The sequence below is a fragment of the Gossypium raimondii genome, chromosome 13, assembly GCF_025698545.1.
Source record: "Gossypium raimondii isolate GPD5lz chromosome 13, ASM2569854v1, whole genome shotgun sequence".
In the NCBI taxonomy this organism is placed as follows: Eukaryota; Viridiplantae; Streptophyta; class Magnoliopsida; order Malvales; family Malvaceae; genus Gossypium; species Gossypium raimondii.
The window spans coordinates 30629045-30643679 of record NC_068577.1 but is presented as its reverse complement, the minus strand read 5'-3'; the positions used below and the strand labels follow the sequence as shown (position 1 = coordinate 30643679).

General features: G+C 34.1%; 2 protein-coding genes across 3 annotated transcripts; one reads left to right on the top strand and one right to left on the bottom strand.

Annotated features, from left to right (window-relative positions):
- The first annotated feature begins 307 nt into the window (after positions 1 to 307).
- Positions 308 to 4603, top strand: LOC105783641 (U-box domain-containing protein 9). Its single transcript, XM_012609213.2, has 3 exons — positions 308 to 1747; positions 1926 to 2608; positions 3318 to 4603. The coding sequence occupies exons 2-3, from the start codon at positions 2375 to 2377 to the stop codon at positions 4389 to 4391; spliced, it is 1308 nt and encodes a 435-aa protein (XP_012464667.1). The 5' UTR covers positions 308 to 1747; positions 1926 to 2374; the 3' UTR covers positions 4392 to 4603.
- Positions 4604 to 6690: 2087 nt separating this feature from the next.
- LOC105783643 (anaphase-promoting complex subunit 13) lies at positions 6691 to 9809 on the bottom strand. Of its 2 annotated transcripts, XM_052625944.1 has the most exons (5): positions 9642 to 9809; positions 9203 to 9305; positions 8407 to 8460; positions 8045 to 8150; positions 6691 to 7613 (listed from the first exon to the last, which is right to left on the bottom strand). In XM_052625944.1, exons 2-4 carry the CDS (start codon positions 9276 to 9278, stop codon positions 8089 to 8091), a joined length of 192 nt encoding a protein of 63 aa, XP_052481904.1. In that variant the 5' UTR covers positions 9279 to 9305; positions 9642 to 9809; the 3' UTR covers positions 6691 to 7613; positions 8045 to 8088. The 2 variants fall into 2 exon arrangements, with proteins under 2 accessions (XP_052481904.1, XP_012464668.1); XM_012609214.2 differs by lacking the exon at positions 6691 to 7613 and having other exon boundaries at positions 7888 to 8150.
- Positions 9810 to 14635: the final 4826 nt, after the last annotated feature.

The following is a 14635-nucleotide window of genomic DNA, read 5'->3' as shown; positions in this document are numbered from 1 at the left end:
AGCAGAGAAAGCTACATGGAAAAAGCTAACCAAGAAAAAGACAAAAAAAGAAGCAACGTGGAAGCAATCACGACTGGATAAAAATGTTATCAATTAAAGATGAGACATCATCCTTATCAAGAAACTATACGAGATTCAAATTCAATTAAACAGAGTTTTGAATTTCTCTTATAAAAGGAGGCGGAAGAAGCATAAAAGGGGCACTCAAGTTTGATTCAAGTTCTCCTTTTTAAGTTATTTCTCAAAAGTTTTAAATTCTTTCTCTTTTTTGTAAATCTTTCCTTTACTATCAGTCTCATTTTGTAACCTTAGCTCTCATCCGTCCTCCCTCTAAATGGTATCAGCCCAAAGCTCGGCATGTAAACTGTTAGCACTCCAAATCTTATACAAAAACCAGCCAGCCAACCACCATGTTCATCCTGAATCGAGCCACTCGCTGTAGCATTTCGTGTCAATATTCAAACGCTGCCATCAATGTCAAGAATGTATGCAGTTGAAGGTGGTTTTCTCAGCTAACCCTTCGCACAATAGTAATGAAGCATGTAACAGATTTCTTCCAAACATTATAAACGTCCAAGGCAAGCCTTCTAGCATAGCCCACCACTTGCACAACAGATTGACTTTGTCCTTGAAAAATTTCTATGTTTCTTCCCTTCCATAGTCCCCATAAAAAAGATCCCCCAAAGAAGCAGCAAACTTATTAGCTGTTCAGACCTACTGTTGTTTTTTACCCAATGCTTGAAATCCATATTGAAGAAACTCGGTTCTTGTGAGAGAGCTTGAACCGCATTCTAGACTTCTCTGGCAACTAAACAATCTCTAAGAATATGATCTATAGATTCGATTGGATCACCACACCATTCTTTCTATATCTTACTTGATTAGTATCAACTTTGTTAAGGATGATAAGCTATATAAGGAACCTCACTCGTTCCGGACATTTAAGCTTCCAAACCCACATCAAATTCTCTCTAGAATCACCCTCCTCCTGTCTATTACATAGCACATTATAAGCAGAGGAGATCGAGAATTGACCATCCTTTGCCAAACCCCAACAACATTTATCTCTTTCAGTTCTTAAAGAAATAGGATCCGCTTTTATTTCCCCTTTTGAACCTCATGGAGCCACCACGTCTTTGAATTCGATAAGTAATGCCCAACCTTCCAATCAGAATCAATAGTAGATAAGGAGTGAATTTAGCTTTTTCTCTCCAACCCACCAATGAAGCCATCACCAATTCGCCATTTAACCCCTTTTTTGATGCATTCTTGGGTAGTTAGTACGCACGTGCAGTCTCCGTACTGTCAATAAACTGAGTAGAATGCAGGTATTTTTTTGTAGAACACTTCACACCAAAGTGCATCGGCCTTTGTATGCAATTTCCAACCATGGTTAGCAAGTAAAGCTGAATTGTTCTCCCTAGATTTCCTCAACCCTAGACCACAGAAACGTTTCGGTCAACAAATTGTCTCCCAATTTACCAAGTGATTATGCGACTACCTTGAAGAGCCACCCCAAAGAAAATTTCTTTGAATTCTATCAAGATGGTTACAGGTGGCCATCGATAATAAGGCAGTTTGCATAGTGTATAAAGGTATGGCACTAGTTGTCGACTGAATCAGCGTACGTAGACCCGCATATGTAAGAACCTTCCCCTTTCAATCATCCAACTTTCTCATTACTCTGTCTATTAAGTGCAGCATAAGTCTCGGATGTTACTCGTTTGTGAATTATGGGAACCCCAAGGTAAATTCCCAAGCCATTTGTCACACGATTGGCAAATTAATAATTATTGCATTAATTAAACCATTATTGCATTAATTAAACATTTCTTTTATTTATTTATTATTAATTTTTTTAACAGAAGCAAACAAACAATATTATTTGAAACAAGAAGAATGATTTTCTTTTTGGCAAATAACAGATGATTACGTCGCAACAGATCATTGGTGTTGTGACCTAAAGTCTGTACCTTACCTGGTAAGAGGATCATCTTCCCTTTGGTTGGCATCATTGGCTGAATACTGATGTAGAACTATTGAAGTATAAATACATTACACTGACATTTTTTCAAAAGATTAACTAACAAAGAGAGAAGAACAAGAAGAAAATCCAGTCCAACTTTCCCTCTATTTCTTTTCTCTTCTCTCTTCCCAAACAGAATCCCACTTTTTTTTTTTCTTTATTGGGTATTAAAAATTCGGTTCCATTTTCCTTCCTGTGAAAGCAAGAACCAGTTACTTTTCAATTGTGAAAACAGAGTAAAAAACAGAGCAAACCCAGAAAATCCATTGAATCACCTCGGTTTTCAATCTCTTTTTTTTTTTCCCATTTTCTTGCCCGGAAATAACCCAGAATATATTGTTCCTTGAAATGGCTGAAAAAGAGGAGTCTTCAGCAGCAGGAGGAGGACGAGAGGAAGAGTTAAAGAAAGAACTGCAAAGCGTTGTAAAGAAAATTGTTGATGAAGATAACTATGGAACTGAGATAACACTTAAAGCCATAAGCATCTTGTCTGATTTGAGTGATACAGTTTTGACTAAGAAATTCAGGTGTCCTATTTCGGGTGAAATCATGGGCGACCCTGTGGTCTTGAGTTCCGGCCTGGTTAGACTTTTGTATATTTGCTTTTCTTAACATTTTCTTTCTTGTTCTTTTTTTATCATTTTATCGAATGGTATGTTAATAGTCTTGTTTGTTTATGGAAGATTCAAAAGTTATTTATGTTAAAAAAAACCATTGCTTTATCGAGGATTTGCTTTTGGAATATAAATAAATTGTATCATGCATGTGGATTATAGGTGCTTGTGTTACTTGAATCCTTGTTTTATTTTTAAATATGTGAAAAAGGTTAAAGAATAACCGAATATATTCATGTTGACAGGTATTCTTACCCCATATTTATTAACTTGGTTTGGTTTGTTTCGGTTGGAAATGAATCTGGTTTGTGGAAAATATTCATGCTTTTAATGAGATTAGGAAAAAGTTAGATTATTTGGGATTCAAGTGAGAGTGTCGAATATTAGCTCGTGTTTAATATGAGGATGTTTGGTTTTCTCTAAGTTCTATTTCGTGTGTATTTGAATGGTTGTATCCTTAGACCAATGTCTAAATATATCTTTGAACATACTTCAGTAGATCTTGTTAACAGTTCATGACTTCCATGAACTTAGAGCTTCATCATTTGATCTTTTTAGCATAAATTTCCAGTTCTTAGGAAACAATAATTTGAGCTTAAAATATTTGCAAGATCTTTATGATTTCTTATCTTTACCTTCTTTTGGATGTGTATTGATGGTATGTTATGGCTTTTCAGACTTATGATAGGCCATCAATCCAGAAGTGGTTGAATGAAGGAAACTTAACATGTCCTCAGTCCAAGGAAGTGCTCTCCCACACTATCCTCACCCCTAACTGCTTGGTTCGAAAATTGATTTCAAGCTGGTGCAAAGGACATGGCGTTGCCGTACCGAGATCCCATCAGGATACCAATGGAGAAATGATTACTGAGTTCGACCGCCTGTACTTTAACTCTTTGGTCACCAAGATGTTTTCTTCCCTTACTGATCGCAAGGAAGCTGCAAAAGAGCTTCGGAGACTAACTACTGCCGCACCATCATATAGGGCCGTCTTTTTCGAGTTTACTGATCCCATCTCTAGATTGATCGGTCCACTATTGGAAGGCAGTGTAGATTCGGATCCCGAACTCCAGGAGGATTTGATCACAACATTTATGAACCTGTTGGTTGATTGTGACAATATGAAGCTGGTGGCTGATCATCCTGATGCCATTCCTCTTCTTATCAAATCCGTGGAGTTTGGAACCATTGAAACAAGAAAAAACGCTGCAGTTGCTCTCTCCATGTTATCGTCCAACAATGATAGGAGGCTAATGATCGGAAATGCCGGGGCTCCCATGCCGTTGCTCCAACTCCTACGGGAAGGGCATCCCATAGCAATGAAGGAGGCAGCCTCAGCAATATTCAACCAATGTGTGGAGTATAGTAACAAAGAAAAATTTATTGAATTAGGTGCAGTGAAGGTGTTACTAGAGAAGATCAGGGAAGGCAAACTTGTGGATGAGCTTATCAACCTTGTAGCGCAACTATCTACACATCCCAAAGCGGTCAATGAACTGAGTGAACTAGATACAGTACACTGCTTGCTTGGGATCATAAGAGAGACTGAGTCGGAGCGTACTAAGGAGAACTGCGTGGCTATCCTGTACAATGTATGCTTGAACGATGTGGGTTTGTTGAAGGTGATCTGGACGGAAGGAATCGAACACCAGACTTTAGCTAAGCTTGTAGATACAGGGACTGCAAGGGCTAAAAGGAAGGCAACTGCCCTCGCTACTAAGATAGGTAAGCTTTTCCCAACTGTACTATAAAGACTTGAGGAGGGAAATCTTTCTTCTTTTTTTTTTTGACATTTTTTACGCAACAAATGGCAAGTTTTGGTCCAAAATCAGGCTTTATAGATAAAAGGTAACAACATTGAAAATTTTAGCATCAATGGAAGTTGTACATTTTAGGCATTTTATAAATTCTTTTGAATTCCGTCTAGTGTGTATATTTGAGAAAAAAAACAGAGTATTTTCAATCTTTTTAATAGGCTTCAAGAATATATATAATATTTATATAACAATGTATTTCTACATATATTCTTAAACATATACCTAAAAGATATACAGATATTCTTATTCTTAAAAGATAATAATCTATAATAATATCCGACAATTACTCTAAATTCATAAACACAACCTCAGAAGTAGACACCTGAAAGTGGGGTTAGAGTGTCAGTGTCAGCGCCACCTTTTTAGAGTGTCGGCACCCTTATTATTGAAAGTGGATTACTTTTACTGCATTCTTTATGAAGTTCAATGGCGGCTATGCATAAAGATATTGACAAACAATAATCATGCACTGACTTGTAATTCCACCATCTAACCCAAGTAAATAAACATTTACGGGCAAAGATTACCAACTTTATATCTACATATAATCATGTTTCTATTGTTAACTGAAGAAAGGTGAAAAAAGAAGAAGATAATTGGGGCTGGGTTGGAAAATTGAATCAAATCACCAGGTCCTTTCCTTCTTAGAAATTGATTGTCGGTGACCAGCATTCACTAAAATAATGTTGTTCGTCTCTGGCTTCATACAACATATTCCGACCTACAACTACAAGCGACAGATCTTTTTGATAGGGAAACTATACCTAATTCATTTAAAAAAGAGTGGAGGTGGGCATCATCCCCAACTGCGAGAGCTAACTAGTGGTCCTGGAAAAAGGCATGGGAGCTGTTCATTGCATTTGCGAGGCATTAAGTGTTGGAGTTTATGAAATGGTTTACATTTTTAATATACAAAGGAGGCTAAAATTCAATTCCATACTTGTTAAATGTTCTCTGACCAACCCAGCTTTATTTGAAATGATAAATATTGAATTGCTTAGAGTCCAATTGATTCCCATCCTTGACTTCTAACTTGATCAATATTTAAAAGCTTTTTAGTCACATAGCATTTGACTTGAACTCATGTATACCCCTCCTTAATATTGCTTTTTGTTGGCCGGTACGAAAACGTCTTGAAATACACTCAACGAAAAGAAATCATCATGCCTCTCAATCATACGTAAGTATGTGCCTAATCTAATTCAACACACATTTTTCGATTTGAGAGAGAAAAGCTTTTTTCTTTTGTAGTAAACTTTTGAATCACAAATTTTACCGCAGTGTCAAGTCGACTAAAGTTAAAAAATTTGAGTTAGTCGAGTTAACAAATCCTATTTTAACAACCGAACTCAATTTGAAATTTTTTTGAATTGAATTCAGTCAAGTCAAAAAATTTCGAGTTAAATCAAGTGAAGTTAACGAATCCTATTATTTATACTTAATGTTACAATTACATGGATCAATTATTTAACTAGTAGACAAAGTACAAGATTATTGAACTACATAAACAATATAATAATTTTGCTTTTTAAACTTAATAGTTTTAACTTAACTTTAGAAAATGTAAACATTTATCAAAACAACGTCGTTTTGCTTTTTCTTATTTAGATTTTCGGATAACTCGAATCGTGTAATTCGATTAAGTTAAATTGATTTGAGTTGATCCAAATAACTCGATTAACTTAAATAACTCGAACTATTTAATTCAAAATTTGAATTTTTTATTGAATTTTTCGAATCAAATCGGATTTTGCTCACCCCTATTTTATAGTACGTTTAAAAAAAATAAAATATGTATATATATCAATCAAACTCATATATTAACTAAAATCAAGAAAATTTTGACCTACTCAAGCTCAACCAAACAATCATACAACTTAAGTCAAGTTGCTTTTAAGCCAAACTCTAATAGTAACCAAAGTTTGAAACATAGGATATTACTCTTATCTCTTTGATTAATTCTCTAGACCCACCTTCATTTCCTGACAATAACCAAATTTTCAACTCAATATCCCAATACACTTAAAAGGAAAGCTCTAAAAGCCTTTAATGCCGAATTGCCTAGTCTCAGTTATTATTGATTTACACCACAGCATGCACTCACTTCAACTGACCGTTTTCTAGAAACATCCACTCTTGGGAAAATGTCATTTTCAAAGGTAATCAACATTCTACATTGATGTCAGATATGAAATTTTATCCAACTTGGGTATGCCTGGTTTACTTTTTCGTATATTTAAAATCATTAGAGATCATATTCTTATACTCATCTTAAAATATGTTCAACACGAATGCTTCCGAAGCTTTAACTATCATTCGGGTTTTTTTACCTGTATAATATTTTTTTAAAAAAAAATACTGAATAGGCATGTTCCAAAAGTTATGTACTAAAATGATACATTTAAAGGGGTGGAGGGTGATGCATAGGCGACATTACTCTAGTATTTTGACAGCATTCTGTTAAATAATAATAATAATATTTTAGTAGTGGTGCCTAAGTGATAAGCGGCACCACTTAGGGATATAGGGGTTTGATGCCTATTTGATAGGCGGCACCAATAGTATTTTCCCTCCTCCCCATCCGGCTCAATTAATAAAAATAAATAATTTAAATATGATAATTATTTAATACATTTATGGTATTTTTTTAATTCTACCATTTATTTTTAAATTATATTTAAAAAAATAAAAAAAATAAAACATGTGAAAAAAAATATCATTAAAAATTTTCACATAATTACTCATTTGGATACATAATTCTCTGCTTACAAACTAACAAAGAAAAAGTAATGCCGCCTATCACTTTGGCACCACTACTAAAATATTATTATTATTTTTTTAACAAATGCTGTCAGAATATTAGGGTGGTGCCGCCTATGCACCACCCTCCACCCCTTTGAATGTACCATTTTGGCACATAATTTTTGGAACATACCATTTCAGTATTTTTTTTTTATATATTATATAAGTAAAAAACCGCCATCATGCAAAGTATTGCCAAATAAAAGAGGTGAATCTACAATGTAGTAAAAGCAGCTTGGACCACAATGCATAAGAACTTGAATACTCAAATGCAGTTAGCTCAGATATGTAAAATTCAAATTACCCTTCACATCAATGGCTTGTGGCTACACAATCAACAATAGACATGGCAACCTGAGATGACCAATAAGAAGGCAAGATATTACAGTTGTGTTGCGTGTCTTACTCTCTTTTTATGCATGCAAGACTATGTTATGTGAACTCGGGTGCAAGTGACACACATGAGAATGTCTCCCATAAAGGTATATTCAATTTTTTTTCCAAGATATCAATGTATTTAGAGGGTTCTTGGAAGATCATACCACTCTACTCATGTTTAAGGATTTGTCGTACACGGATTTCAAACATGAATACAAAAAACGGAGAGTCGAGTAACATAGAAGTAAGATGAAACCAATAAATCTTCTCTTCATAAACATAGTAATCATTAACCAAGGATGAACAGCATCAATTCAAATGAGTGAACAAACCTTCTTAAATGATCCAATGATAACTTAGGTCTACAACATATTAAGAATGAGACATAAATTAAGTAATGGGAGTACCATTTTCATACAAAGGTTCCAAGCATTGCCAGCATCCAATACCCTCATTGAGTACTTAATTCAAGATCATGCCAGGTATTGTCATCCACTTGTTGAGTCTCATGATCTGAAAATTTAGCAAATTCGGAAAGAAAAAGACAGACTAGATAAATTAAATCTGTTCGATGACACTACAAGAATTCACAAAAGAAACTTGCTATATTTTTCTACAAGTTCAACTTATATTGACAAAAAGATTCCTTGTATGTTCTCCGCCATAAAAAGGAAAGAAACATGAGCATTTACACAACAAAAAGATATATGCATTTTCCTAATGCTATTGATCAAAAAGGAAATGGAAAATCCAATATTCATAAACATACTTGAGTCTTCGGTATCATCAGTTCGAGCAACCATTACAGGTGGCAGTGGAAGATCTGCATTAATCAGTAACAAGATAAACAAATCATCCATGAAGAAGAAAAAAGAAATGGGATGACAATCAAATAGGAATATCTTTCCGTGCCCCTAAACACAACCAGCAGATAACAGGTCTTTGTTTTTCATGGGAAATATAAGAGAGAAAAGGGAAGTTGCTCAATGATACATCCAATTGAGATTCACCTTTATGATAATGAACCATTATGGTGCTATTTTCTCAACTCTTCACCTTTCTTGAAATACTTGTATCCGACATATATCTAGACATGGGTCTGGGAATCTATGCACCAAATACATGGAAATCTAGAAAAATAGTGAACATATGGTGTTGGGCAGATACCCATGTCCGACATTCACATCAAGTCCGAATGACATGGTTGTGGCGCAACAAGCAGCAACCTTTGAGCACAAGGGGCAGCATGGAACTTCCATAATCAATGTTAAACTACCATCTTATGTATAATCTCCTCAAATGAAACATCTACGTGAGAATTAGCAACCTAATCTTAACATAATAAATAACAAAAGTACACATGATCTATATGGAAATTTAACTGCTTTTGTAACCAATATTAAACTCGATATTACGCAAAAATCTACTCGGGCAAAAAAGTATTATGTTTAAAACCAGTTTCCTTAACATAACGAATACCAAACCAACATATGAACCATATTATCTATAACCGACGTAAAACAATTATACATAAATTTTCAAGAGGGTTTCGAAATAATCAATACCGTCATCAGGCAGAGTATCTCTCATCCATTCCTCATCAACAATATCTATAAGTATACCAAGGCTCAGTTCTGCCATCTTTTGCGCTTCACTTCAGTAATTACCCTTCAAAAATGCAAAAATATAAATACCCAAAAGGTTAAAGACCAGTATTTTAAAGTTTTGAAACTATAAATATTCTTCCAAAAGAATATCCAGAGTTCTTTTGTTTTGAATTACCGAAACCCAAAGAAAAAAAAAAAAACTTTACTCAACGGATTTTCTTCCTTTTACCAAAAGCGGGAAAGTTTTGGAGGTGTTTAAGATTGTTCTTTTAGCGTTGAATTTGGTTAAAAGACATTTTATCGAGCATGTTAAAGGCATAAAAAACGGTGGGCACTTACAACTTACTAGCGAAGAAGCTGGTATAATATAATTGAGGATGAGAGAAAAGAAAGATACCTAATCCAGAGGTGATGGGGATGATGAAATTTTTGTACTTTTTGGCCTTCTGAATTGATTCTTGCAGTCTGAAGGTTGAACTGTTTTCCCTGTTCTTCACCCTTTCTTCCCTAAATTGATACTCACATTTAGCGTTTTCTGTAGCTAGATAATTAAGGCTTTATTTACATTTTAGCTCCCAAGTTATACCCGTTTTTCATATAGAGGTACCTAAACTTTGTTTTTGTCTCAAATAGGTGCTTAAATTTATAGTCCAAATAAGTAATATTGTAAAATTGACAGAAATAAAATAAAAAATTAACCTTACAAATCCAAAACCCAAAACTGTTCAATATTGATTGAAAATGTGAAAACCCTAGAAAATTAGAATCCCTTTTATAATTTGAAAATCAAATCCTTTCGAATCCAAGATGGATAGTTGTGTTTTAATGAATCCCCCTTAACCAAACTCTTTAAAAATCAAAAATCAGTTTCTGAAACCAATTTTGTTTCAAAAATCGACTAAAGCCTTTTTGTTTCTTGAATGGTAGTTGGGCTATACTATCAAAAATCCAAACTCTAAAATCGGAAACAGTTTCTTTTCATCGCAATAGTATTAATCAACGCATAGTTAACCAGGTCTTTCCTTTCTTATATCAAGGCAACATGGTTACCTTGCAACTTACCTTGTATAAGTAACTAAGTCATAGACCATCACCTCCTTTTTTATTGTACTTTCCCCTCCCCCACCCCCAAAAGAAATGAAAGAAAGGAAAGTTTAATTGACAAGCAAAATCATCAAAAGAAAGGTTGGATTGGATCACTGAGATGTATCGTTGCTCATTGGGGGGAGGGAGAGAGGAGGAAAAATAATAAAGAAAAAAAATTTAATTTAGTTTTTTCCACATGTCACAACAAATGTTGGGTTTTGTGTTCTTAGTATAGTTATTTCATCATTTATATTTGTAATTTTTTTAACAATTTGATTAATAAAATTCAATAGTTCAATTATTATCTTTTCTATAATTATTCTTTCTGGTTTTTGCACAAAAAGTAAAATGAACAAAGTAAATATTGACTCATTGATTACCTAAGATTTAACTAATACTAAGTTGCATAGTAAAGTCAGATTATTATGCGGGAAGACAACTTGTAATAGTAGGTGATCTAAATAGTTCGTAGTATGAGGAATCAAAATTGAACAATTGGTTCAAGGGACTATTATGTTGTCTATCTAGTCCAGCTTGGGAGATACCTTGTCTTGGGTATCAGAGTGGATGACTCCCAGAAAGATAAATACATATGTATGGTTGTCCGGATTGACACTACATCGGACATGAGCCAAGTTGAATTAATCCTAAATTCGCTTATGGATAAATTCACTTTTGACATTCATAGTGTGGCTTACCTCAATCCTGAGCAAGTGAATGATTGTGTATATGTAACTCATACTTTGATATATTGAAAGCTTGAGCTTAGTCAATGTCAGAGCCGAAAGTTGGTAGGTTGTGTAATGACTTGATTTTAGCCAATGTCAAAAAATGCAGTTTCGAAACCAAATTCTATAAATTTAGTTAGTGAATTTATTAATTAAGGAGTTAATATATTTAGAACAAGAATATATTATGGAATTATCGAGTAATTAAATCGAGAAAATCGTTAATTATAGCACAGGGACTAAATTATGAAAGTGTATTTACTATTGAGTTTTAATTTAGAAAATGCAGGTGGGATTACTTAGCAATTAAACTAAGGACCTAATGGTTTATTTTACCATTATTACCACTTGGTTAGTGGATGAGAAGATCTTATCCATACTTTGCGACTTAGATAATAAATATAAAATCATGGTAATTCATTTTAAGTTAATTAAGGTCAATTAATTTATTAATGACTAATACATATATACATACATACATACATACATACATACGTATATACGCACGTATGTAACTTGTTGGGGAGAGAAGAAGAAAAACATTCTCATATTTCTCCATAGTTGAACCAAGCAAGAAGGAAGAAGAAATTCTTCTTCATTTTCAAACATTGAATTCTTAAGGTAGATAAGACATTTTCTTGAAATATTTTATAAATTTATGATCATTTGAGTTTGACTAAGCTATCTCATGTATTAGATTTTCTTATTATTGAGTTTTTTTATCAAGTTTCCATTAATGGGATTTATTGAGAATGAAGCTTGTTAGTGATGAGATTATGGATAAAATGTTTAGATTATATAAGGACTATGTTAGTGGAAAGTGTTGGATTAAGTTAGAATTTGAATTTAGCCATATAGTTAATTTTATGACATTAGAGCCCAAATTGAATAAATTGAAAGCTATTGGAAAATTGTGCTATGGATTGAAAGTACGAGGTCCTTAGTGAATGAATTCAAAGTTGGAATTTGATTTTATAATGAATATCAAAAGATATTATTTCAGAAATTAGGGCTTAGATGGACTAAAATGAATAAATTGCATTTCATGAATTATTGATGTGTTCCTATGGGTTTTGTGTGAAACTAATAAGTTTTTCATAATCGGAATTATCATATGTAGCTAAAGACAACATCGGGACGTTGAGGGATAAAATGAGGGCGAAGGCTATAGTCAAGTAACTCATTTTAGTTTGTGCTTTCATGATCTTGATTTCAATACATTACCTATTAAATATTAATTCAATTAAGGTAATAAAAAACTACCTTGTCTCATGAATGGTAAGTATGTTATGTTATATTGTATTAGTGAAAAATGATGGATTGTACGTGATTAAATGCTAAGTGTGATTGAATGTAAATGATATGAGAGCTAGTTAAATGAAAACATGTTATATGGATATGTGATACACTAGTTGTGCGATGCTGAAAGCATGATAATGTAATGCAAGTGTTATAAAATTGTTATATGATTGCTAGTTGACATGTAACTTGTACACTTTGAATTGGTGAATGCCCTATTAAACGGTCTCAGATAGAGTCAGGTATAGTTGACATGGCATAGGATGTGTATACATTTTTTGTGGGAGCTTATTGACACTTTGGTGCTGTTGTTATTGGCACTTTCGTGCGATTGTGATTGGCACTTTGGTGCGATTGATACTGGCAATACAATGCAATTTTTATTATGAAGTGTTAGGGGGATCGGTGTATATTAGCATGATTAGCACTTTGGTGCTATACATGGATTGTCTGAGGTCTAAATTCTTGCATTCTTCTTGAGTCCACATCCGATTAATAGAGCTTATAAATTGTATAATATGTGATTGGTTATGAAATTGATATTGGACATTGAGTTATTCATGTTGTATTGGGTAATTGCATACAAATATTGCGATATTGAATGATAACAGTTGAGAAATTATGTAAAATTGTAATATGAGTCCTTGGGGCCGAAGATGATATGAAAATGAATTGAATTATTTGGTTGGTGAAATTGAGACATTGATAGTGATTTGGGAATCCTATATGTTCGTAAAATTTATTAAGATAACATTAATAATATGGTCTGATCTCATGTATAGAGACTAACAACCAAATTATAAGCCTTGAAGGCATAATTTGAAAGATGAATCATATCAAGTTTGAATGGAACAAACCATAAGACAATTAAAAATGATATGGGCATGTTTATAAATGCTTTGTATAGCTAATTTATATACTTGACCTATATATGCATTACTTTCAAATTATGTTAACACCACTGAATAGACAATACTCAGCGTACAGATTTATTTGTTTTCGTGCCCAGGCTTGACTTTAGGGTCTTGAAGTGGTCATGAGTTTAGTAGAATATAAGAAGTCATCTCTCTTATCTCAACAATATTTGTAATATGATTATCTTAATAAGTTATATATGACATGTACCTAAGTTAATAGGAAGTATTTTGAAGTCTTCAAGATATTTTGATATGTAAATGTTATAATGATGCATGCATCAGTGTCACAGGCCAAAGTGCAAAGCCCGTGACCATGGCACAAGATGCGCCCCATGGAGGTCTATCAATTAGATGGAAAACATTTAGCCCACGAGAACTGGCTTGATTCAAAGAACTGTTGGAGAAGCCTATCAGATTGAAGCCTGGTTGGCCCGATAATGAAGATATGGCAACTTAGGCTATTTTTAGTAAGTAGGGGAATCATATCTTGTATATTTGATTTGATATGATGTAATCTTGTAAATCCCTAAAATCAAGGGATAGGCTAATCTCGTTCGTCGATGTAATTTGATCTTAACCGTCAATTTTGGGAGAGCTCAACTATAAATAGAAAGCCTCCCCCTCATTTGTAGATCATCCATTGTATGTTGAATTCTTAAGAGTAATAGAATTCTTTGAGTATTTACTCAAACACTTTGTGTGTATATATAAATTGGTGCCTTAGAGGAATTCTAAAGGAATCCTCACTTTTAGGAGTAAAGACTGACTTAGACGAGTTTGGAGCGAACAGATTACCTAAGGCACACGGATTACGAGACGAAAGATCTAGCCCCGTGACAAGTGGTATCTGAGCTATTGGTCTGGAGGCACAATTGGGATGTCGAAAGAAGTTGTTGATCAGAATGAGCCAATGCAGACCCATAGGAGGGCCAGAAAAGCAAGTCGCTCAAGGGACATACTAACAGCTTCAGAAAATCGAGTGGTTAATCTCGAGGAGTCCGTAGAGAACATGAAGGAGATGCTTGAGTTGGTCGAGGGACGCACAGATATGTTTGACTCAATGGAGGAGTAACTCAGTGATTTTGTGTAGGATTCTCTCGGTGCCAATGTGAAAAAAATGAATAAATTAGTCAATTCCACTACGAAAAAGTTAGCAGAGAGGGATAAGAATCTCGAGGATATGGTGTTAGCCATGAAGAAGGAAATTGAAGAGCTCAAGGAGGAGCTCACGATTTACAAAGCTGCTTTGAGTAATGGGATGTTGTCTTCAAGGTCCGCAAGGGATGTGGACAACTTCTTGTGGAAAATAGAGCAATACTTTCGAGCGATGGGCATCGAGAATGATGCCATTAAGGTAAACA

Excerpts from the sequence above, each read along its gene's own strand:
- LOC105783643 (XM_052625944.1), bottom strand. The coding sequence starts at position 9,278 with ATGGCAGAACTGAGCCTTGGTATACTTATAGATATTGTTGATGAGGAA. Across the intron at positions 8,461-9,202 it reads AGATACTCTGCCTGATGACG|ATCTTCCACTGCCACCTGTA; the intron begins GTATTGATTATT and ends TGATTAATGCAG. Across the intron at positions 8,151-8,406 it reads TGATGATACCGAAGACTCAA|ATCATGAGACTCAACAAGTG; the intron begins GTATGTTTATGA and ends CTAAATTTTCAG.
- LOC105783641 (XM_012609213.2), top strand. The coding sequence starts at position 2,375 with ATGGCTGAAAAAGAGGAGTCTTCAGCAGCAGGAGGAGGACGAGAGGAA. Across the intron at positions 2,609-3,317 it reads TGGTCTTGAGTTCCGGCCTG|ACTTATGATAGGCCATCAAT; the intron begins GTTAGACTTTTG and ends ATGGCTTTTCAG.